This window comes from Pseudorca crassidens, chromosome 10 (assembly GCF_039906515.1).
Source record: "Pseudorca crassidens isolate mPseCra1 chromosome 10, mPseCra1.hap1, whole genome shotgun sequence".
In the NCBI taxonomy this organism is placed as follows: domain Eukaryota; kingdom Metazoa; phylum Chordata; class Mammalia; order Artiodactyla; family Delphinidae; genus Pseudorca; species Pseudorca crassidens.
Window position 1 is genome coordinate 36,527,495 of NC_090305.1, and position 24,929 is coordinate 36,552,423.

General features: G+C 39.1%; 1 protein-coding gene across 3 annotated transcripts in view; it reads left to right on the top strand.

Moving 5' to 3' along the window:
• The window catches only part of BTBD9 (BTB domain containing 9), a 419,689-nt gene that overhangs the window by 50,435 nt on the left and 344,325 nt on the right, over nucleotides 1-24,929 (top strand). For all 3 annotated transcript variants that reach the window (XR_010946847.1, XM_067753105.1, XM_067753106.1), the window contains exons 5-6: nucleotides 4,963-5,182; nucleotides 8,931-9,050. Coding sequence is in view for 2 of the 3 variants with exons in the window: in XM_067753105.1 (XP_067609206.1) it covers nucleotides 4,963-5,182; nucleotides 8,931-9,050 (340 nt within the window). In the remaining variant the exon portion in view is untranslated. The remainder of the gene's footprint in view (nucleotides 1-4,962; nucleotides 5,183-8,930; nucleotides 9,051-24,929) is intronic.

Below are 24,929 nucleotides of genomic sequence, written 5' to 3' on the forward strand. Positions count from 1 at the left end.
ACGAATGTCTGAACTTGTTTTAGACTTACTGAGTTTGAGAGTTTCTGGGGTATCTAAATTCTAAGTTCTGTCTCATGTTAGTCATTTCCCTGAGTGATCTTTTCCTTGTCCATGACTTCAGACACTCTTTTGAAATACTGATTGATCTTAAATAGGTGTCCTTAGCCTGGACTTCTCTCCTGACTCATCAGATTTAGATTTCTTTTCATTGGGCATAGAAGAAAAAGCATAGGTTTTGGAGCGAGACAAATTTGACTTCAAGTCCTGAATTAGTCACTTACTAGTTGCATGACCTGGTGTTAAATCACATAAGGAATTTTACCTTTAGTTTTATACCTTTGCATATTGTTATGAGAATTACTCGAAGTAATGTGTGCAAATAATGTGTATAAGCTCAATACTGTAGGAAACCATTGTTATATTATTATTTTGTGTTTTTCCTCATCTCTGTATGTCTGTGTAGGAGGTATCACATTGATCACATTTTTTAAACCTTTTCATTTACTTGTTTTAGATCCTTGAAGGCACACTGATCTTTGTATCCTCAACATTCAACACACTGGGTAGTCTGTAGATGATACTTGATGAATGAATACAATGAGAATTGTCTGAAAGCAGTGGAAGCATATTACTGGTGTTCAGGAAGCAGTCAAAGCTGGTGGTAAAAGAACTGAAACCTGGGCTAGAGTATAGAGAAAGAAGTGAAAATCAAAGTCTGAGACTTGGAGGAGACTTATGACCAGGGGCTGAAGGTAGAGAAGGAAGAATTAGAGGTAGGAAGAAAATTGGGATAGGGTTACGGAAGCCAACAGAGGAGAGAGCGTTGCTATGGAGTGGGTGGTCAGTGGTATCTGGTGATGCTGGGAGGGCAAGAAGAATGAGAATGGAGAGAAAAATTTTGGATATAAATTGTGGTGAGTTGGTTAGTAGTCTGGACAGAAGCTTCACTAAACAGGGAATTAGGCCATGGGTTTGAAAATTATAGTAAATACAATGTGTTGACTATCTGATGTGTGAATTGGAATAAAGGTAGTAGAGAAATAGTGTGGTAGCTAGAGGGAATGGGTCAGGAGAGGTTGGAGAAGAGATTAGAGATGCTAGAGGGTGATGCTGGTTGAGGGTCAGCCTTCGGTAAAGGTAGGAGGGTAGAGAGGGGAGAAGTAACAAGATGAGTAATATAGTTTTAGCCTTTGTAAATCTTAATTGTTGGATCCTTTCTTATATAAGCTCCTTTTTTCCCCTTCTTGCCCTAGTTTTGATTCGAGGTGTTGATAGGGCCTCAGAACTGGTTTAGTTATAAGGATAAGTTTGGGACATTGCAGCAGAACTGAGGAGAAGCTTTGGACATTTCATGTAGTTACTGGTAGCTTGGAATTGATCAGCTGGTCAGTATAGGTGTCAGACCTGGGTTACTATAGACCCATGAAATTACCGTGAAAGGGAGTAATTAACCAGTTGAGGACCCCTCAGTTCTGGAATGATATGCTGCTCATAAATGTTAAATTCTTCATTTTGGAATAATTTAGTGGAAGCTCAAGGAGGAGATTATACAAATGCTTGAGAATCTTTTATGTAACTTATAAACTCGAGAAATTATTAAGTAGCAGACTGTTTTTCTACCTTTTTAATTATATGAATAGTAAAACTAATAATAGAAATAATTAAGGAAGCATATCACTTTCCTCTCAGACCCTAAAAAATATTTATTCAGACATTCATGCCATTTTTAAAAAATCAGATTTCTTCACAGTTAGGGAAAAAGGGGTCTAAAATTTCAGAACTGTTCCTTAGCTGATGGTCTGGAAGGATAGTTCTGCTTATTTTGAAATTATTGATGAGATTTATCTGTTTCTTTGTTCTTCCCTGGGTATAGGTTCTGAGTCTTTGGGGACTTTTCATGAAACATTGAGAGGTTCTATCTTGGGACTAGGGAATTAGTATCTAGGGGCATAAATACTAAATCTTTTTTTTTTTTTTTTTTTTTTTTTTTGTGGTACGCGGGCCTCTCACTGCTGTGGCCTCTCCCGTTGCGGAGCATAGGCTCCGGGCGCGCAGGCTCAGTGGCCATGGCTTACGGGCCCAGCCTCTCTGCCACAACTACTGAGCCCACGTGCCACAACTACTGAAACCCATGTGCCTAGAGCCCATGCTCCGCAACAAGAGAAGCCACCGCAATGAGAAGCCTGCATACCACAGCAAAGAGTAGCCCCTGCTCGCCACATCTAGAGAAAGCCTGTGTGCAGCAGTGAAGACCCAATGCAGCCATAAACAAACAAACAAATAAATAAGTAAATAAAATTTGTCTCATCTATCACATAAAGACAGTAATAGCAGTGAACCGTTAATACTTTGAAAACTCTTTGACTCTATTAGTATTCTGTCTTCCCAGTTGTAGTTTTTAGTATCTTTTAGTATCTTCATCTGTAAACTAGGGGGTTCACAAGTCATCTCTGCTGAGGATTCACAAATCACAAATTTGAAGCTTTTCTTTGCTTGCTTATAAAGTGCTTCATCTCTAGATTGGAGGCACCAGGAGGGCACAGCCTATCTCTCTCACAGGGTACCTGGTACAGAATGGGTCTTCAGTAAATGTTTTTTGACTAATTTAATTCTTATAGAGTACTTTGTAGACTTTATTTTTTTATTTTTTTATTTGGTTGCGCTGGGTATTAGTTGTGGCTCACCAGCTCCCTGGTTGCAGTAGGTGGGCCCCTTAGCTGTGGCATGCACGTGGGATCTAGTTACCTGACCAGGGTTCAGAGACCTGGGCCCCCTGCGTTGGGAGCGCAGAGTCTTAAATACTGCACCACCAGGGAAGTCCCATGGTACTTTAGCATATATTATTTATAGTGTAATTTTTACAGTAGCCCCGTGGGTGGGTTGGGTAAAATATTATTATTTTTAGATGAGAAAACAGATTCATAGAGACCAAGAGGCCTCATCAGGGATAATAAGTGGTAGAGCCTGAGTCTCAAACTTAGGTTTTCTCATTTTAAGTCCAACTTTCTAAAAAAAAAAGCTATAATAGACTGTTTCTTTCCTTTGGGTCCTAAGTAACCTTAGAGGGAAGGGACTAGTAAGAGGGAAAAAGTATGGTCTTCCCATCAGAAACCCTTTATGAAGGTAGTAGCAGGGCAGGGCCCCTGGAAACAGATTGCATGTGTTCTGATAGCACCTCAGCTCCTTGCTGGCTGTATGGCCTTGGGCAACAAAGTCCATTTAACCTTTCTCTGCCCCCACTTTCCCATCTGTGAAATGGATATAATAGTAGTCCTACACTCAAAGGATTATTATGAGGAGTAAGTCAAAGGAATTAATAAAGTTTGTTAAATAAATGAAAAATAAATATGAAGAATATGTGTGATTTTCATGAGCTAATAGAACGTAGAACGTTATAAACTGAGCACTTAGGCCTCTGGTGGTAAGAAGTTGATCATGACTAGGTTTTGTTTTCATTTGGTTTGGTTATCTCAGTTGCCATAGTCTTTTGAAGGTTAATTAAACTTACCCCAACCCCCACTTTTCAGCTTCATTTTTAAATCATCTTTCCCTGTCTTCATTTGAAAAAAAGTTTCTAAACCCACATTTGCCAAGAAATCTACGATGATGAATTACTTACTCCTTTTCCCTAAGAGCCTAATTATAGCTCATACTTTCCCCTATTCAAATCACACAGCCAAGATGTACATATTCTGTGAGAATTCAGCATTTATTTACAGTCTGTAAACTTGCTTAGTTTTATGTGTGCTTTTATACATATTTTGTAATAATACTGGCAATCTTTTTTTTAGAGCTTACTCTGTGCTTTGCAAAGATCATCTCATTTAATCCTTAAACAAAAACACCTGGGAGATGTTGCCCTATTGAGAAATTGATGTTCAGAGAAAGTGACTTCCCCAAATTGATACCATCTGGTTAAAGGTGGCACCATTATTTAAACTCTGACTTTGAATCTCAGGCTCTTAACATCTACTTTATGCTGCCTGTTGTCTCTCCATGGAGAGTGTCAGTTTTAGAATGTTAGTACCTGGAAGACAGGTTCTAGATCTCTGAAGCAAAATTTGCAGAGGACTTCAGAGTCCCAGGAACAATTGACTCTTAGTACATCTAGTGTTGGAGAGGGGAGGGGGGTTAATTATAATCATAGTATTAATTTTTTTTTTTTTTTTTTTTTTTTTTTTTTTGCGGTACGCGGGCCTCTCACTGTTGTGGCCTCTCCCATTGCAGAGCACAGGCTCCGGACGCGCAGGCTCAGCAGCCATGGCTCACGAGCCTAGCCGCTCCGCGGCATGTGGGATCCTCCCGGACCGGGGCACGAACCCGTGTCCCCTGCATCGGCAGGCGGACTCTCAACCACTGCGCCACCAGGGAAGCCCCATAGTATTACTTTTGATGACAGACTGATTTTTTTTTTGAATTTTTATTTTTAAAAATATTCAAGTGAAGTAAAAATATATCTTCTTTTAAACATATTCTTGGTTTTTAACTAATTGTTTCAGCACATCCTTGTATGACTAACAGCTCCGCTGTATTGGGGTCTTTCTCTTTCTATTTTATAAGATGTATGACCTGTTTGCTTTGCTTTTATACTTCGTGCTCAGTCCAGATGGCAGGTACAGGTCATTTTACATGCTAGTTTTGTCCAGTAGATATTAAATTAAAGCTACTAATAGAATTAACTCAGTAGAGCTGGTTTGTTTGTCCTAGAACATGTTTTTTTCTAGTATTTACAACTTTTTCTTAGTAGTCTTAGTCCCAGGTACTTTGTGGTTGTGATGATGTCATTAAATTTCAACTGTGGTGGTATCTTAATCCTCACAGACACTCCATATCTCGTCTCTCTCGTTAAATTAAATGCATATACTAGCATCAACTAAAATGCTAGAATTTTATCTTTTTTCCCAAAATACGGAAAATTTCATAAGTAACCATTAACCTTACTTCTTCTATTTTTAACTGTAGTACCAGAAGAAAACATTGCAACTATGAAATATGGAGCCCAGGTGGTAAAAGGGGAGCTGAAGTCTGCCTTATTAGATGGTGACACTCAAAATTATGATTTGGATCATGGATTTTCTAGGCACCCAATTGATGATGACTGCCGTTCTGGCATCGAGATTAAGCTAGGTCAGCCGTCCATTATCAATCATATACGGATACTCCTGTGGGACCGAGACAGCCGGTGAGTCATTAGCATGACTTGGAGAGAAACTGACATGTCTGATTGAGATGGCCTAACTTTGTGGTCATCTGCTTTGGCTTAAGAGATTTGCTGGTTTATATCTTTGTCATCACTTTGCTATTTCTCTTGAAGTTTAGTTTTGGGGGAAGAATTAAAGGGTGCGTTTCTTTAAAAAATAACATTTTTTGCTCTTTTCTGCTTATAAAAGTAATGAATATGTGTTTATTGTGGAAAACAGAAAATGTAGAAAAGCACAAAGAAGAAAATAAATATTGCTAGTAATCTCACTGCCTATTATTAATTTTTATATTTGTCTAACCAGTACTTTTTTAAAATTAATTGATTTTATTTTTGGCTGTGTTGGGTCTTCGTTGCTGAGTGCGGGCTTTCTCTAATTGTGGCTTGCGGGGGCTACTCTTTGTTGCGGTGCGTGGGCTTCTCATTGTGGTGGCTTCTCTTGTTGTGGAGCATGGTCTCTAGCTGCGCGGGCTTCAGTAGTTGTGGCACGTGGGCTCAGTAGTTGTGGCTCGTGGGCTCTAGAGTGCAGGCTCAGTAGTTGTGGCTCACGGGCTTGGTTGCTCCACGGCATGTGGGATCTTCCCAGACCAGGACTCGAACCCCTGCCCTGTGCATTGGCAGGTGTATTATTACCCTCTGCACCACCAGGGAAGCCCTAACCAGTATTTTTTTGTTATGCATAGTCTCACACATACACACACACACACACACACACACACACACACACACACGCACACCAGAAACCTGTAAAACCACACATAGTTTTACAAAATAAAGGTTAGATGTACAAAAAGTAACTTCACTTTTCAATTAATACACTGTGAATATTCTACTCTTTTAAAAATATTCCTGTAAAATGTTACTTTAAAAAAATTTTTTTGAAATATAGTTTACTTATAATATGTTTAAGTTCTGTACATATATATATACAAATATGTTTTACATATATATTCTTTTTCATATTTTCCATTATGGTTTATTACATGATATTGAATATAGTTCCCTGTGTTATATAGTAGGGCCTTGTCATTTATCCATGTAAAATGTTACTTTTAATAGTTGTTTGGTATTCCACTATATGAGTTACCATGGTTTATTTACTTGATTCCTTACTTTTGGATATTATGATAACTTTTAAAATATACTTTATACTGTGGACAAAGAAAAAAAATTGTCTTTTGGTGTGAATAAATATCATTATCAAAACAAAAGAAATATGTGAAAAAAACTTGATGGGCTCCAGCCTAGGAACCCACCAGTTTCACAGTGCTTTCAAGATTCTGCCTTCCTTTCTAGCCACTCTGATGTTTTCACCCACTGAGTTCAGCCATGGCAGAAGTACCAGAGCAGTAGGATGACCAAGAACTGAACAGTCTCCCTCATTGCTGCTCGTCATTAACCTAAACCTGTACACCCAGTCTCTCTCTGGTGTACAGTCTCCTAGGCCCTACTCATGCCTCTTTGAGTCTGGGCATGAAGGGCTTAACAGTAAGGGTGATGAGACCCTGCAGATCTTGCTGGTTAGTTCATTTCTCTTGTTAGCACCACTGACCGCCACCCTGGCCTTTCAGGCCATTTGAGCCAAGTGTGAGGGAAGCTTTATGAAGTGAGAGTCAGCATTTCCCATGTGCGTGGGTATTGGAGGTTATCTCCAGGTTATCTCATTCTTTTTAATTAAGAATATGTTTCCTGATATGTATCGTTGGATATAATATGATGTTTAGTTGGCAAAGTGGAGCAAATTTCACGTATTATTTACAAGAGTCTCTGATTAATAATAGTAGTAGGCACTGTTCTAAAAGGTTTACATATATTAACTCATTTAGTTAATAATGCAATTAGTATAAAAATAATAAAGAAAAGGTTAGTACATTTGAAACTGTAAGTACTTATCATCATTTCCAGGATGTTAAATATTTATAGGCCACTTTGTTTTATTTTTTTATTTTTAATTAATTAATTTATTTTATTTATTTATTTTTGGCTGCGTTGGGTCTTCGTTGCCGCGCACGGGCTTTCTCTAGTTGTGGCTACTCTTTGTTGTGGTGCGCCGGCTTCTCATTGTGGTGGCTTGTCTTGTTGTGGAGCGTGGGCTCTAGGCACGCGGGCTTCCGTAGTTGTGGCTCGCGGGCTCTAGAGCGCAGGCTCAGTAGTTGTGGCGCACGGGCTTCGTTGCTCTGCGGCATGTGGGATCTTCCCGGACCAGGGCTTGAACCCGTGTCCCCTGCATTGGCAGGCGGATTCTTAACCACTGCGCCACCAGGGAAGCCCCAGTTTGTTTTAGTATGTGCGTTTCATTCACAGGGGACTTAACTTTACCATGTTCTAGTTCCTTTCTCACAGAAGTTATCATTCTAAGCAAAGGTGAAAAATTCAGAATCTTAAGCCAAAAAGATTCTCACATGTGTTGTAAAATTATATCCTGCATTGCTGATAACCCAGAGAGGTTCAATAAAAGGTTATAACCAGTTTGAGACTGAGCCATAAAATGGATGGGAGTGAGGGGACAGCAGAAAATGAGGGGATGACACAAAATAAGCTGACCTTTTCTGGTCACAACTGTTGGTTGCAGGCTGACATTTATGGTCACCTAAATCTTCTGAGATTGTTCCTGTTGATATTACAGTACAAGTAATAACTGCATCTCAAATTTAAATTTGGCTTATGACAGGGGAATATAGATTTGTTCAGTATGGAACCAGCATGTAATGGTCCAGGGTAGCTGACCAGGGGAGGATGATAGGCTGTTTTCATTACTGCTAGATTATTAGCTGCCAAATTTTAAGTTGTACTGAAGAGGAATACATACGATCTCTTCACCCATGTCATTTATTTTTCTGCAGGCTGTATCTGTGTGTGGGATGGTAGGAGACTGGGAGGAAGCAGGAGATAAGCTGGCCTCTGTGAGGAACCATTCTGAGTTGGCTTCCCTCCTGAGACAGGAGGGCTGGGTGCTCAGGCCAGTGAAGGTAGAGGGAGAAGGCACACTTCTCTGTTTTCTGTCCTCTCTCTGTCATGGCTTTATTAACCTGTTAATACGGTATATGCAAGGCATCCTGGTCCTGTTATATCTTACATGCCTGATATGTGACAAGCACCGTGCTAGACCCCGGATATATGCAGATAAATATGGCATGGTCTGTGTTCTTAACCAGCTTGAGACCTTATAAGGCAGGCAGACATGCAAAGAGATAATTTCAATACATTGTGGCGAATGCTATGTTAGGGGGATCTATACACATTTCGTCATCATCAGAATTTGGTCATTATGCAGAAAATGTAATTCATGAATAGTGTATTTTTTGTACCTTTTAACATTTTATTAAAATATAACTTCGGGGGGCTTCCCTGGTGACGCACTGGTTAAGAATCCTCCCGCCAATGCAGGGGACATGGGTTCATGCCCTAGTCTGGGAAGATCCTACATGGTGCGGCGCAACTAAGCCTGTGTCACAACGACTGAGCCTGCACTCTAGAGCCCGCGAGCCACAGCTACTGAAGCCCGCACGCCTAGAGCCCGTGCTCCACAACAAGAGAATCCACCACAATGAGAAGCCCGCGCACCGCAAAGAAGAGTAGCTCCCACTCGCCACAACTAGAGAAAGCCCAAGCACAGCAATAAAGACCCAACGCAGCCAAAAAAAAAAAAAAAAAAGCTGCTAAAAAAATATAGCTTTGTATTGTTATTTTAATATGATACTTCTTTCTGCCTTTTCCTTTTGATTCATAGGTCTTATTCATACTTCATTGAAGTCTCAATGGATGAACTTGATTGGATCAGAGTGATTGATCATTCGCAATATCTGTGTCGTTCTTGGCAGAAGCTGTATTTTCCAGCCCGTGTCTGCAGGTTAGTTCTCATGGCTTATAAATGCTTTTGATGTTTGTTTAAAGAGATCTGGATGTTGAGAAACAGATTTCATTTTTCTGTCTCATAGAGGAAAAGTTTTCCAGGAGGATATCAGTTACTAAATGCGTCCCAACTAAAAAACTTAGGGATACTATGGAAAATTAAGCATCTTAATATTTAGAGTGTACTGTGGAACTGTTTTGTACCATATTTATGTAAAGGCATGTAAATGAATAAGAAGGGACGACACACTGAGAAGTGGAAATGCTTTTTAAATTCCATGCTATACCTTGAAAGCAGAGTTATTGTTAGGGGGTGCGTTCTTTTCACAAAAACCATGAGAGATATTTCTGGAGGCTTCCCTGGCAGTCCTCAGGGCCAGGAGGAGATTTTTGGATGCCATTGTGCATGTTCTTTTTCTAGGTCAGTGGATATCAGTGGAGTTTGAAAGAGCAGGTGTTTCTAGTGGGGTTGGGTTTGGGGCAAGGGAGGCTGAGCTGGTGGGGCTCCAGGCTCACACCTTCCCTTCAACCAGAGCACCTTAACTTTTATTGTCTTTATGTATTTTAGCTCCATGTAAGTTTGTTTTTTAAAAAGTACTGATAAGCTATTCTAACATTTCATATTCTTACTTTAGATGTAAGCCATCTTTTAAGCTTTCTTTCTGAAATTCTACAAAACCAGTATGAATAATGAATTTGGGAGTTGGGAAAGGTGGTTAAAGGCCCCTGAAATTCTGTTGTGTTTTTTCTATTGTGATTTTCCCCTTGGAAATTTCCCTCAGATATTCTTTACCCTAAACTCAAGAGATTGAAGGCAGAAAGTGATTGGTTCGTTTAATTAAGTGTGTCAAGAAGGGATATGGTGGGTGTAAGCCAGGGAGCTCGTGGAGCTGGCCCCTTAGCCACTCCGCTCCACACCCGTACTCGTGACCCCAGCTGACATCCCTGTATGGCTGAGTTGGAGCAGATGGGGATGCCCCACAGCACTTACTCTGTCAGTCAGAAGGCACCCTTATACTTATTAAACGCATGATCTGACAGCATCAGGCTGAATTCTTACTTCTACCACAGGAACTCCACAAAACCTTTCAGCCTCTGGTACAGTAAAGAGTGTCGCCTACATTTTTTTTTATTATGGGTATGACTGGACACAATATTGTTACCCAAGGATACTCTTGTGTGGAAATGAAGAAAATCAATTTCATTTCCCTAAAGAGGGACTAAAGTGTCTCAGGTCTAGCAGTTGCTCTTTTATCAGAGGAGTTTTGAATGGATTAAAATGAGAGGGACAAGAAATTGAGTGAAGATTCTGTATCTCAGAACTGCCTAGGGATACTTTGAGAGTGACAGAGGGGCCCCGAGGTAGAGGAGGGAATTGAGTCTGCATCGACTGACATTATTATGGCTGTATCAGATTAAAAAATAAGCAGCATAACAACCAAAGTGTCTGACGTGGACCAAAGGACTGTGTGTTTGTATTTAATTTGAAACACTAGGAGCACGACTCCCAGAACAAATCATCGTGACTGTAATACCAGCTATGATAGAGGCTGTGTGCTTTACCCATCTGAAAACTCCTACTCTGTGGAGGGAGACGTGTACCCTCAGTCGTGATCTCTGGGTTTTAGAAAATATAATTCCTCTCATTTATTAATGGGTATTATTTATACTCCCTTTTCCTTATTTTGTCTTTCCTGTGTGGCCTTGCCTTTGTTGATGTTGCTTTTATGTGTTGTAGAGCCTGGCTGTTTTCATGATTCTAGTTTTTGTCTTGGTATAGCCAGCTCCCACGCTGGTTGAGAAAAACTGAGCAAAGGTGATGTTAGAGACAGTGATAACAGGAAAAGGAAGGAGTCTTGATATGCATTTTAGTGAGAAAGCATTTTAATATTTATAACCACTTTAACTTACTATGTTACTACATTCCTTCATAAACTCTGCCTTTTGTAATAGTTTGGAATTTTGGAAGTATTTTAAAATGAACTTAAGAATAAGTCCCTATTGATTATCCAAGGATGTTTCATGCTTGGTGTTTCTTATCTTCACAATCATTTATTGACTTCCTAAACAATGTTCTAAATACACTTCTTTCAGGGACTTCACTGGGCACATATAAATTCTTTATTTCCTTAGCACGTAAGTGTTCACTTTGCATTGTGTTAGTTAATTTGAACATTTGTATGTCACTCTTGTTCTTCAGTGTCCTTTGCGTGTTTGTCTTGCCTCTCATACTAAAATTACAAGCTCTTGGAAGCAAGGAGTATGGATTCTAATCTTTCAGTATTCTTGTGCAGTTCTCAAGTTATGACCTTGTATGCAGTAGGTACTCTATAAATGTTAGCACAGGTTTGGGGTCAAGGCACTGACCAGGTAATGAAGAGAGACTGATTCAATATTAATATGTACATATATTCATTGGTGCTTTTTATCCAAGTATTTGTTAAAATGTATATCTGTGCTGGAAAACTCTGGAGTGGTAAATGGTTCTGTACTCTTTGCAAAGTCTACTTTCTGTTTTTTCTTCAGGAAACTGAATTTCGAGGTTAATTCTGAAGGATGCAAGTGTTGTATATTGATGAAAGATTTCATTTAATATATTCACTAAAGAAGAGATACTCTGTGAATTGTGAGATTACCCAGCCCTCTCTCTTGAGTCTAGGTTGAACTGTATGTAAATCAGCATCGGGTAGTAGGAAAATCATGGGCTGCAGAGTTAGAGCTCTTCTCAAATCCTGGTTTCATCTAATATTGGCATTGTGATCTTAGTAAAGTTGTGCCTCTCCAAGCCCTCATTTCTACACCAGTGAAACAGGAATAACAGCACCCTTCCTGGGGTCTGCTGTGGAGGGTTAGATGACAGAGCATATGTACAAGTACTGAGCACAATGCCTGGCCCAAAGTTAGAGGCTCAGTAAATAGTTGTTTTTATTACCTTTTCTACTTTCTGAGACTCTGAACTGGTGTTTGGCCTTCAGAGAAAGAGAGCCATCCTGCCATTCTCTGTAGCCATGGTGGCTCTCAGTGGTGGCTCTCAGTATGAGGAAACTGTTCCTTATCTCAGGAGTGTGGTCCTTTCAGCACTTTTCCATATTGCCAGTCCACACACATGCCTTCCATGGTTCTCTTTATCTTAGTAATCTTCCCATTTGTATGTTTCCAACAGTTTTCATACATTTTGGTTTTGGTAAAGCATTTTTTAATTGTGGTAAAATATATATAACATAAAATTTGCCATTTATATATCCTGTGGAATGTAATTTAGTCAGCATTTCCCCTCACCGAGATAGTGGTGATAAGGATAATGTCAGGCTTCAAAGCTGGAGTGATGGTTACAACCACAACAGTGAATGGAGAGAAATGGTCTGCTCTTTCTTTCTGGGTCCTTTTTAGGAATGCATTGTGGGTCAAGTGGGGACTGCTCAATGTAGCCAAAAGCTTAGACTAATAACAACCCCCTAGCCCCCAGCTGGAAATGAAGAAAAATGATGTCAATTTTGGTACAGTTTTTCATATGATACTCAGAACCATCTTATATCTTATCAGCTTTGCCTTTTTCAGGAAAAGGAAATTTCTGCTTTATCCATAAAGTCCCCAACCTTCAAACTGTCTTCTTGGCTATCTAGTAAGCTCTCTTCAAGTCCTTCCACAGCTTTCTTAGTTGGTAGAGCCTAGGACTGAACAAAAAACACTAACAAGGAGTGGAAATATTGAGTGCCCTGGGATGCTTTAAATTTTTTTTCTGGCTTTTTCTCAACACGATGCTGGTAATTTGGCAGCTGCAAAATGTTGCTGAAATATGAGAAGACTTGAAAACATGGATGTGAATGCGTACAGAGGTAGCCCGCATAAGGCTGGTAGCTGGAATTACAAAAGTGAACTTGGTATAAAACCTGGGAGTTGAGGGAGAGGAATAGTGGGCCTAAAAGCACAGTCCTTAAGAATATAGCTATTGAGAGAGGGAAGGAAAGAGTAGGTGGCAGACAGGTGTACTGCAGGGGCTGGTCAGAGAGTTAGAGGAGAATCCGGGGGAGCACAGAGGCCAGAAAGGGTGTTGAGAAGGGTGCATCTTGATGGTTCAGAACATGGCACAGGATGGATGAACTCACTTAACACAAAACTGAGCTTCTTTCTTCCTTTCCTTTTGTTTTTAATTATCAAAATGGAAATGTCTTTTTATGACATTTTAATTATAAAATTATGATGTAGTACACATTTTAAATATTGATAAAGCTTGCCCTCTGATACGGCTGTACTCAGTCTCTACCAATAGCACATAGAAATGCCCCTTCTCCAAACCCTCACCAATGCAGGCGTTGTCAGCATTTTGCCAATGTGATTTATGATCTGTAAAAAATTGTCTTACTTTAAGTTGGATTTCTTTTATCGTCTGTGAAGTGTAGGGTATCTTATAATACTTGACATTTGTTATTTCTCATTTATAAAAGCCTATTTTTGTCTTTTGCATATTTTTCTTCTGGGGTGATTATCTTTTTGGTTTTGGCTTGTGAGAACTTTATGTTGGTATGTACACCTTGATACATATACACATATATATCGTATATATGCGGTGTATATATACATGTAGACGTATATTTGTGTATGTATGATTATACTTTTGCCTATCATGTACTGTGCAATTTGTTATTAGTTTTTAGTGTTTTATTAGTACTTTTTACCATATAGAATTTTATGTTTAAAAAAATGTAGTCAAATCTGTCAGTCCTTTTTATGGTTTCTGGTGGTCTGATATCATGTTTAGAAAGGTGTTCCTCACTCCAACGTTAAAGAGTGTTATATTTTTATAAATTTTTTCTGCTACTTGTTATTTTTATCTTTGTATCTAAATATTTAATCCAGCCAGAATATTTTTCATGTATCTTTTCAGATTAGGGATAGTCAGTTGACCAAGACCATTTATTTAATAATAGTTCCTTACCATACTAGTATGAACAGCCATATTTATCATGTGCTAAATTCTCGTATATACTCCACTCTGTTCATTGATTTCTTTGACTGTTAATGAAAGTGTTTTAATCATTGTAGTTTTCCCTTCCCTCCTTTTTCTTCCTTTCTTCGAGTGAGAGATTATAATGTGCCAAATGTGTCATGGACAAAAGGGTGCTGTAGAGCATCTGCTGGCCTGTCTTCTAGTCTCAGTGGTCACAGTAGAGGTCATAAATGATGAAAAACATCTCACTAGAACGGTTCTACTTTCACTTACAACAAGAAATTTAGGCATGCTTCACCAGCTAAGAAAATAGATTTTTCTTCATTTATTCATCTGTTTATTCATCCATTACTCACTCATTTCACAAATAAGCTCCTACTTTGCGCTATGCATTGTACTGGATACTGAGGCCATAACACTGAAGAAGACTGCCAAGATCTCTGCTCTCATAGAATTTGGGAGGAACAGATATAAACAATAAGAGCACAACAGGTAATTGTAAATGTTGTGAAAATGATACTGTGATAGTGACCCAGGGTCAAGAGGAGGAGAGTAGTTATTTAAAATAGGTGATCATGGGAAGCCCGAGAGGGGAGCTGGGTGTTTTAAATTGAGATTAAGGAGGTGATATTCTCTGGTCATTGTTGTAGATATTTAGGCTTTCTTTGGTGTACATCGAATGTTATTCAAGAGTAACTGGTCTACTCTAGGAGGCCTCATTAAATGAATACTAAAACTGTACTGTTTTTTGGTTTAGGGCACTTTTATTGCACTTTTAATCTCTTTTATTGCTACCATACATTCCAAGTCCCCTCTCATCCCGGCCATCAGTAGATGCAGCATAATTTTTTTACCCATTTTCATTAGATTATAGTACCTTACAGTGCTATAGATATACAAGACATAAAACAAATGAGAAAATAAACATTGCTATTTATGGAAGCATTCTTTCCCTACCGTATTAACCTTGTACAAAAGCGTGTGTGTCTTCCACCTTTTCTCTTTTGTTCTCCCCCTGACCCCCTGGGCATTGATATATTTATTTACTTTTAAAGGTAGACAGTTTTACATTTATCAGTGGTTCACCAGGATGCTTTATAATCATAGCTAGAATTATGCCGAGCCTTTGCTTTCTTTATATGATTGGTGTCTTCAGAAGTCAAGAAATGCCTTATTCTGTTGTAAAGGAAGAAGGAACAGTTTCACTTTTTAAAAGTAATCATTTTAGTTCACACTTAGTTTGAATTGTACCTCCACCTATAACTTTGATACCATAATTGAATTAGTATAGAGCAACCTGCAGACAGAACAGTCTCTTCTAAGAGTGCAAAGCAAAATGTAGCCACATGGTGTCACTAAATCGTAACAATTTTACTTGGGGCTAAAGAGAGATTAAAATTGCTTTTTTAAAAATAAAACCATATTTAAATATAAATTTTCTGAAGTCTGTGATTTGTGAAATAGCATGTAAAACTATTTGTACTATTGAAGTCCTTCTACTCATGTGGAGCATTAATTATGCCTGAAGTCCACAGAGGTACATTCAGGTGCTAGCCAGCCCTTGACTCGTAGTCTGCCAAGTATAGTGGGCTTCTGTAGTAGAGCTATTCAGTTTTATACAAATAAGTTCTTTTTTTCTCTTAATTTTTTTTATCAAGTAAGTTCTTTTTTTTATCAAGTAAGTTCTTTTTTTTAATCTTTCTTTGGAATTTTGAAATAAATAGAAGAGTAACCCAAAGGAGAGAGATCCATTAAATATTTATAAGGAATCAGGGAGCAGAAGAAAGGAGGAGTGAGGAAAAGAGAGTGAGGGTTACAGGACCTCAGAGGAGAGACAGGAAGAGAACAGTCTAACATTTATTGAGTATCTATTGTGGGCCAGACACACATTGCTTCCGTGTATGATTCTCATGATAGCTCTAGGAGAGAAACACCACTAACTACCTTCATTTTACAAATGAGGAAACTGAGCCTCAGAGAAGTTAAATATGCAGGTCTGTGACTACACAGTTAACGTCACAATCCTACGTTGCCTCTGCAGACTGTGAGGTGAAGAAATAGCTCTGCTTAAGAGTAGGGGGAGACATGGAGCCCTGGAGAAGCTCTTGCCGCCTTTTTGGCGGGGACAGTTTCCAGGAATGCTGAAACAGAGGGCCTGGGGTGGCCACACTCTGCTCGTGCTGGCCATAGCCACCTGCATGACAAGGATACTGATGAGGGGGAGGAAGAGGATGAACAGTTGGGGAAGTTTTCTCTTTTAAAATGCCCCAAAGGGAGTGTAGCAATCCTTTATGTATGTTTTGTCAGTTTGTCAATAGAACCTTGAATTTTCCTGCCCCTTTATTCGCCATAAGATCATTTTAGACTTTATTATTCCAGAGTGAACCTGGTGTTCTTAACTCCTGATTTGTTTTGCTTCAGCTATATTTATTTATTTTTTAATACATTTATTTATTTTATTTATTTTTGGCTGCGTTGGGTCTTCATTGCTGCTTGCGGGGTTTTCTCTAGTTGCGGAGAGTGGGGGCTACTCTTCATTGCGGTGCGCGGGCTTCTCATTGTGGTGGCTTCTGTTGTTGCGGAGCATGGGCTCTAGGTGCACAGGCTTCAGTGGTTGCGGCTTGCGGGCTCTAGAGTACAGGCTCAGTAGTTGTGGCGCATGGGCTTAGTTGTTCTGCAGCATGTGTGATCTTCCTGGACCAGGGCTCAAACCCGTGTCCCCTGCATTGGCAGACAGATTCTTAACCACTGTGCCACCAGCTGTATTTAGAAACAAGTTTCATATATTATGGAATTTCTCTTCACAAGATCTCTTTACATCTTGAACTGCTTTTTTTTTTTTTTTTTAGTTGAGGAATTTCCTATTTATTATTTTCACTTAGGATCCTCTTATTAGACCAAAAATATTTTTCACTGTGTTTTTTTGTGTGTGTGGTACGCGGGCCTGTCACTGTTGTGGCCTCTCCCATTACGGAGCACAGGCTCTGGAGGCGCAGGCTCAGCGGCCATGGCTCACGGGCGCAGCCGCTTCGCGGCATGTGGGATCTTCCCGGACCGGGGCACGAACCGCGGACTCTCAACCACTGCGCCACCAGGGAAGCCCTCCACTGTATTTTATATTCTGTAAGACCTTTGAGACATGGCTGTTTGTACTTAAGTTTTTCAGCTGAATCTAGACTTTTTGTTTTTGTTTCATTTTTGTTCAAAGGATAATAACATGTTGAGCTTCTTTTGTGTGTAGTGGAGGACTTGAAACATGAGAAAATAGAACAGGGTTGTCCTTTTTCTTTGCATTTTATTTTATAATTTTAGAATATAAATTAGTATCTCTTAATAAGTGTGAGGTGATGTTAATAACACCAATGACCTGTTATTACTACCACAAACAGCCGTTGTGTGTTTTTCATTCTGGAAGGGCAAGAGCTATGTATGGTAGTGGTACAGTTGCTTCCCAAGCAGTCCGGTTCAGGATTAAGCTGAGATAGTAACCCCCTAGTTGATCATCAAACATCTTTTTTTTCCTGCTTTCCCTCTCCTCAATTCTACTCTATTACTTATAAGACTTATTCATTCATACATTTATTCAACAAACAGGTATTTATTGAATACCTGTTATATTGCAGGCACTTAGTTTAGGTGCCACCATAAAAGGGTGGACAAGACACAGTTGCTGCTCTTAAGAATTTCATGATATAATAGGAGTGACAACTTTCTAAAGATTGATAAAGTAAGATATGATCAGTGCAATAATAGAGATATTTATATATATATAATATATATATATGCATATATATATATGGTATGCTGGAGCATAGTTATGGGTGATCCTACTGAAGAAAGAATTTGGACAAAGGGACCAAGGGATTGAGCAGGAAAAAATAAGGGAAAAGGATGCTCTTTGTTCTCTTGCCAAAGGCAGAGTATGCAGTGGACTTGGTCAAATCTAAACTCTTCACCCAAAACTCTCCATCATTGGGCCCTTCTGCTTCTTTAGCTTCATCTTTGGTTCTTATTAGAAATTCCCTGCTTGGTCTCAGCAGTCAAAATCATCTATTTAACGGGAATTCCCTGGCTGTCCAGTGGTTAGGACTCCATGCCTTCACTACCGAGGACCTGGGTTCAATCCCTGGTTGGGGAACTAAGATCCCACAAGCTATGTGGCGTGGCCAAAAAAACCAAAAATTCCCTATTTACCATCTACCTGCTCATGCCTTCTACCTATGTCCCTAAGCTCAGAGAAAGTATGTGACTGACAGTTCTCTCTTCATGTGACCCTGAATAACTGTTTCAGATATCTGGGACTTGGTTTCATTTAAAGTTTTTTTTAAACTTCTTTCAACAAGACTAGAGGAGTCCCTGTGAAGAACCATGAATTAGGTTAATTTTCACAAGTAATATTCAGAGAATAGTAAAAATACCCAAGAAGTGAAGGCAAAAAAAAATCCCTCTGCTGGAGCCAGGATTTGAGCCAGTGTGTCTTTTGCTTAGAAAAATAATGCATTTTTGTAGGTACTTTGTTGTTGGGTACATGCTGTCTGTAAGGAAGTTAACATGGTTGTGTCAGTTTTCCAATTCGAGATCTCCTTTTGGAATCTCTTTTGGCACTGTGGCTCTCCCAGCACTTACTTATGGAACTTAGGAAATCCTGACCCAGGAAGCCATACACTGAACTATTGGGCATGGGACTGTGGGTCTGTCAAGTAGAAAGCAAGGAAGGAATAGAAGACAAACCCATCTGGGACTTCAGGGTCCTTCATATGACCCAGGGGCCTCCAGCATAGGAAACAGAGGCAAAGGTGAGCTATAGAAATGGGAGCAGAAAGCCAGTGATTAATGGAAATGGTGGGGAAGAGCTTCCAGGACCTCCATCCCAGCTTCGGGACTGAATGAGGAAATAATATCAGATGAGTGAAGCTTCACTAACTTTTCTTTTTGGAAGGTCAAGAAGAAGGACTGCTAGATCTTAGAGGTAAAAACAAATAAACTTGGACACAGATTTATTTGTGAATTACATAGTCATTTTCCGGGGGCTTCCCTGGTGGCACAGTGGTTGAGAGTCCACCTGCTGATGCAGGGGACGTGGGTTCGTGCCCCGGTCCGGGAAGATCCCACATGCTGCAGAGCGGCTGGGCCCGTGAGCCATGGACGCTGAGCCTGCGCGTCCGAAGCCTGTGCTCTGCAACGGGAGAGGCCACAACAGTGAGAGGCCCGCGTACTGCCAAAAAAAAAAAAAAAAAAAAAACTGCTACATAGTCATTTTCCAATCCTGTTTACTTTGGAAATGGTAATCTCAAGAAGATACTGGTTAAGTAGTTAATAATTCTCTCAGTGGAGAGTTAGGACTACGTATATATATTTTAAATTAATTAATTAATTAATTTTGTGCTGCGTTGGGTGTTTGTTGCTGCACGCGGGCTTTCTTTAGTTGCAGCGAGCGTGGGCTACTCTTTGTTGTGGTGTGTGGGCTTCTGATTGTGGTGGCTTCTCTTGTTGTGGAGCACGGGCTCTAGGCGTGCAGGCTTCAGTAGTTGTGGCACGCAGGCTCAGTAGTTGTGGCTTAAGGGCTCTAGAGCACAGGCTCAGTAGTTGTGGCTTAGTTTCTCCGCAGTATGTAGGGTCTTCCTGGACCAGGGCTCGAACCCATATCCCCTGCCTTGGCAGGCGGATTCTTAACCACTACACCACCAGGGAAGCCCCCTAGGCTTACGTATATTTAAATTTCACCCCACACTGCCTAGCATTTATTGCTCTGACCTTTCATAACATTTATAGCTTGAATCATCCAATTTAGCCATTAATTAAATAATATATCTTGTATATCTTGTAATTATTTTGTGGTTCCTGGACCTCACTGTATATTCCTTTGATAGTAGTTGCTCATCAGATATCTTGTTGAATCCCTTTATGCCTCTAACATTCTTGAATGCAGGTGGTTGGATAATAATCATTTTTTTTTCTGGAAAAATCCTTTTAACACTGCTGTTTTTTCCAGTGTTAAAAGGAGATACTAAGAAACGAGACTATTTTATTCTTTCCATAGAAAATATGCTTAAAGAGAACTGTATGTACAAGTCCCATGGTTAATGGAATCATCAGAGCTTTCTCAGTCATCATTATAAATGGTACACGTTCTCTAGATCAGGATGCTTTCTGTGGATACAAGGTTAGCTCAAGAGACAGTGGACCAGAAGTGAAACCAGATTGCTTGTCAGTTGCCAGCAATTCTGGGCAGAGTGCCAGACTTGGTTCACCTTTAAAAATTCATCATCCAGTATGAAAATAGAGGACTCGATCCCTGCAGGGAATGGTGGTAGCATGAACACTGGGACTTCCTTTGGCCCAGAGTACTTTTATTGATGCTAGGAAAGGGGGGGGGAACTGATCAGTGTGGACCAGCAGCTTTGACCTCATTTAAGAGCTGTAATATTTTCTCTAGTAGCCTTACTTCGTTATGTTTCAAATTATAATTTCATAAGTTAATAATTGTACTTCCAAATAATGTGGGTCATATATACACATGAATATGTTTTCCCTGATAGGAAGGTTTAATTTCTAATAGTCATAGAAATTCTGTGCACATTATGAAGCTATTAGGATGTAACAGCTGTTTTAGTTCATTTCACCCTGCAAAAGAAATGTGATGCAGGCTAAAATGATCAGTAATTATGTATTTTGAAAGCTAAACCTCCAGTTATAGAAAGAGCTAATTTACACATTAGATACTGATAAAACTACAGTAAGCTATGAGTTTCAAAGTTAGTGTTATCTCCTACCTAAGACTATGAAAGAGAATTTGTACCAAAAGACAATCTTTTCCTCTTTGAAATGCTCTTTTGCATTGCCTATTGTAATTTTGAGGTTGGAAATCAACAGTAATGAAGAACTGCTTGATATCTTTCTGAAGAAAAAAATTAGAGGGTTGTTAGAGGGAGTAGGATTTAGAAGGATTTCACTTTATTTCTGTTGATCAGTGCCTACCATCTGCCTTCCATTTAATATTATAGAAGCATGCATGCATTTCCCAGTTCTGAACAGATGATGTGCATGGTTTGTTGAGATATATGTATATTCTGGATGTGTGTGTGTATATATACCTACGGTGCTTAAAATCACAGTTGAAGAGTAAAACAGATAATGAGTCTCCATTTGGGGCTAATTTGCATATTCAGTTCTTGTACACAAAGTAAAAGTCTACAATGACACTGATTTTCTTTTCTACTTTAGAATTGGCACTAACCAGCTGTCAACAAATATTTTGATTAAACACTTTTCTTTATTGGAGAATTTTGGGGCACATTCTTTGTATAAACATATTGTTTTCTTTGATTTCAAGGGACATATTTTCAGTATGATTCACAGATGCATCACACCGGTAAGCTGTCATGCACAAAAATATATTTTTCTCTGTAAACTTCCTTTTTACCATTGATTTCTCTAGGGCGAAAATACGGCTCAGAACAGAGTATTCCAACTCAGGATATTTGCCTGAAATAAAGGTGGTAAATAAATGTATAAACCTGCTTTAAGTAAACCGAAAAATTTAAAGTTATAGATTCACAAACTGGACTTTTCCAAGAGATTTTTAAAGATGATTTAACAGTTCCTTTTATACATCTAAAATGTGATTGGACTACAGAGATTATGTTAGAATTTTGACATATATTCATCTAGTTTGTCTTCTGTGTGTAACCATACATAAACATGTTATTTATATAAATGACATCATGTAGTACATATAATTTTGAAACGTTGCACATATGTATAGTCATTGTGGCTGTCGTTCCATGTCAGTTCACAAATATCTGCTTTATCCTTTTTTAACAGTAGCACAGTATTCTAAATGTACTGTTGTTTACCTAACTGGTCCCCTATTGTGGGGACTATAAGGATGTTTCCGGTTTTACCTTTATAGGACAGTATAGTCTTTGCTCACATATCTGATTATCTCTTCACATAAGTAGAGGCAGAAGATACGACCATCTTAAAATGTGAAACATATTGGTAAATGCCATACAAAGCATTATACCAGGTTATTCCCACCAGCAGTTTATGATAGTACCTATTTCCCTACATCCTTGTCACCAATAGGTATTATCATTATTTTAAATTTTTTCGTCAAACTGATAAGTAAACCATAGTCTCTCATTTGTTTTATTGTGCAGATTTTTGATTATTTGTAGAGTTAAACAACTGTGCATCTGTTTGTTGATAAGCAGACATATTTTCATAGAAAAGATGAAATTTGAGTTGACCTGAAAGGATGGGTTGAGTTTTGATTGGGTAATTTTAGACGACTTTTCCCATGAGGTCATCTGGGAAAGTGGTTCTCAACCAGGGGTGATTCTTCCCCCACCCCAGAAGACATTTGGCGATGTCTGGAGACATTTTTGGCAGTCACAATTAAGAGTGCTGCTGGCATATAGTGGGTAAAGCCAAGGATGCTGCCAAACATCCTACAATGTACAGGACAGCCTCCTACGACAAAGAATTATCCAGCTGAAAATGTCAGTAGCGCCAAAGGTGAGAAACCCTGATTTAGGAGAAGCTTGTAGTAATTCCATATGTGAAGAGGGCTCGAATTAGGTTGTTTTTGGTTAAAATAGAGAAAAAGAATCACTGAGAAAGACATTTCAAAGAAAAAAACAGTCAAATTTGATGCCTGATTGAATATGGAGGGGGAAAAAAAGAAATTGAGTCAGAGAGCTTCAACGTTTAGAACCTAGGTGGCTGGGAAGTGGGATGACATTGGTGGAGAGAAGTTGTGAGGGAACCAGTTTGAGCTAGGTGCAGAGTTGTCACTTTTATATAGTGAGATTTTTATTTTACACTTGGTGCCAGGATTGTTTTGGATTTTGAATTAAAAAATCGCTAACTAGTACCAAACATTTGGTTGCAAACAATTTCCTCTTTCTGAAATGTGCTTCTTTCATCTCTGCTACTGAAATCTGGTCCCTTTATTTAGTAAGCTAAAATGCCGTTTCCTCCAGGAAATCTTCCTTGATCTCTCCAAATGAAGTAAAAGTATTTTTTTTAATTATTATTCAACAAATACTTACCAAGTGACAGGCACTGTGCTAGGTACTGGAGCTGCAGTGGAGAGCTTTAAACACACATCCCCTCCCCTTATGGAATTTAAAGCTTAGTAGGAGAGTCAGATATTAAACAAAATAACTACAAGTAAAGGAAGAATCATAGGCTATGATAAATGCAAAGAAGGAAAAATACAAGTGAGTATTAGTGCCAAAGCAGAAGAATACAGCTTCAACTGGACAAGACAGGGGAGATCTTTTAGGGAAGTGATGTTTAAGTAGAGACCTAAGTGATGACTAGGAATTAATTAGGCAAAGGCACGAGGGGAAAGTGTTTGGAGCAGAGACAAATAGGAAACCCTTGAGGAGGGGAATAACTTGGTCTGAATAAGAAAGTGGAAAGAAGTTAGTATGGCTGGAGAGTAGTAGTGAGGTAGAGGGGGAGGTGGGTAATGACCAGGTTGTTTAGAACTGGAGGGCCACGTTAAAGAGGTTGTAGTTTATTGAAAGTGCAGTCCCTGGGAAGGGTGCTAAGCAAGGATGTGACATGATCTGACTTAAATTTGTTAAAGACCTTGTCTCCTTTGTGGGGAATGGTTGAGGTGGGTGATAAATGGGTTGAGGTTTGTAAATTTAAAAAGCTGGGACTTCCCTGTCAGTCCAGTGGTTAAGACTTCACCTTCAGATGCAGGGGGTGCGGGTTCTTTCCCTGGTCAGGAAGCTAAGATCCCACGTGCCTCACACCCAAAAAACCAAAACATAAAACAGAAGCAATATTGTAACAAATTCAATAAAGACTTTTTTTTTAAAAAAAACTGTAAACTACCAAAATGCCCATGAAAAGGGGAATTCATTAAAATTAAAAAGAATTAATTGTATCCATGTGAATTAACCTAGAAGGGTTTCCTTAAAAATTGTTAGATGAAAAACACATGATGCAGATAATGCTTCTTTTGTCAACCAACTACCATATATACATATATATGTATATATATAATATAAACGTTTAAATGGATTTGTATGAGTATAGAGAATGGTGTGGAAAGATGTACATCAAATTTTAATATTGATTATTCAGGAAAATGAAGATGGAGTAAGGAAAGTAGAAAGATATTCAACTTTTATTTATCTTTTGTTATATTTGCTGTAACATCTTTTTTTTTAATTGAAAAGGGGTTGAACTTTTTAAAGAAGAGCTCTAGGAGGTGAGGAAATGTAGAAAGAAAAAATGAATAACTTAAGGAACTTTGCTGGGAAGGTGAATAAAGATACAGGAAGGAAGCTGGAAGCAGATGTGTTTTTAAGAATGAGAGGTACTAAAGCATGTTTAAATGCTGAATAAAAGGCTCCAGGAGAGAGAAATTGAAGAGGGAGAGAAAAAGATAGTCAATGAAATGAGTCACCTTAATTTTGTGTGACAGGAGGAAAGAAAGAGAAGACTACTCTGGTTTCATACTGCAAGTGCCAGTGTGATGGCTTCTGTTTTCTTTAGGATGAATGGAACAGAGTCATCAGCTGAGAGTGAGAGGGAAGGTGAAGGTCTGAGTAGAGTGGAGAAAAGTAGGAACTAGGTGGTTCAGACAGTGGGAGAATAAACTTTGTAGGGAAATTCTGTATCATGTGAGGTCAGGTTGACTGTCTTGAGATGGGTCAGCATGGTCTGCCAATAGTGGTTCCATTTGCATTGTTGTGTGGTTTTCTCTGGTTCAGTTCAGTTTCTTAGGTTTAGAGAAGTAAATGGTTGAGGGGTGGGTGGGAATTTGTCTAGTCCAGTGCATTAGAAGATGGGAGGGTCAAGAAAGTGGAGTATTTGCAAAGACCCAAAAGAAAAGTCTAGAGATAATTGCCCCTGGGACAATAATAATAATTGCCCACATCCAGGTACTGTTTTCAGCTTTCT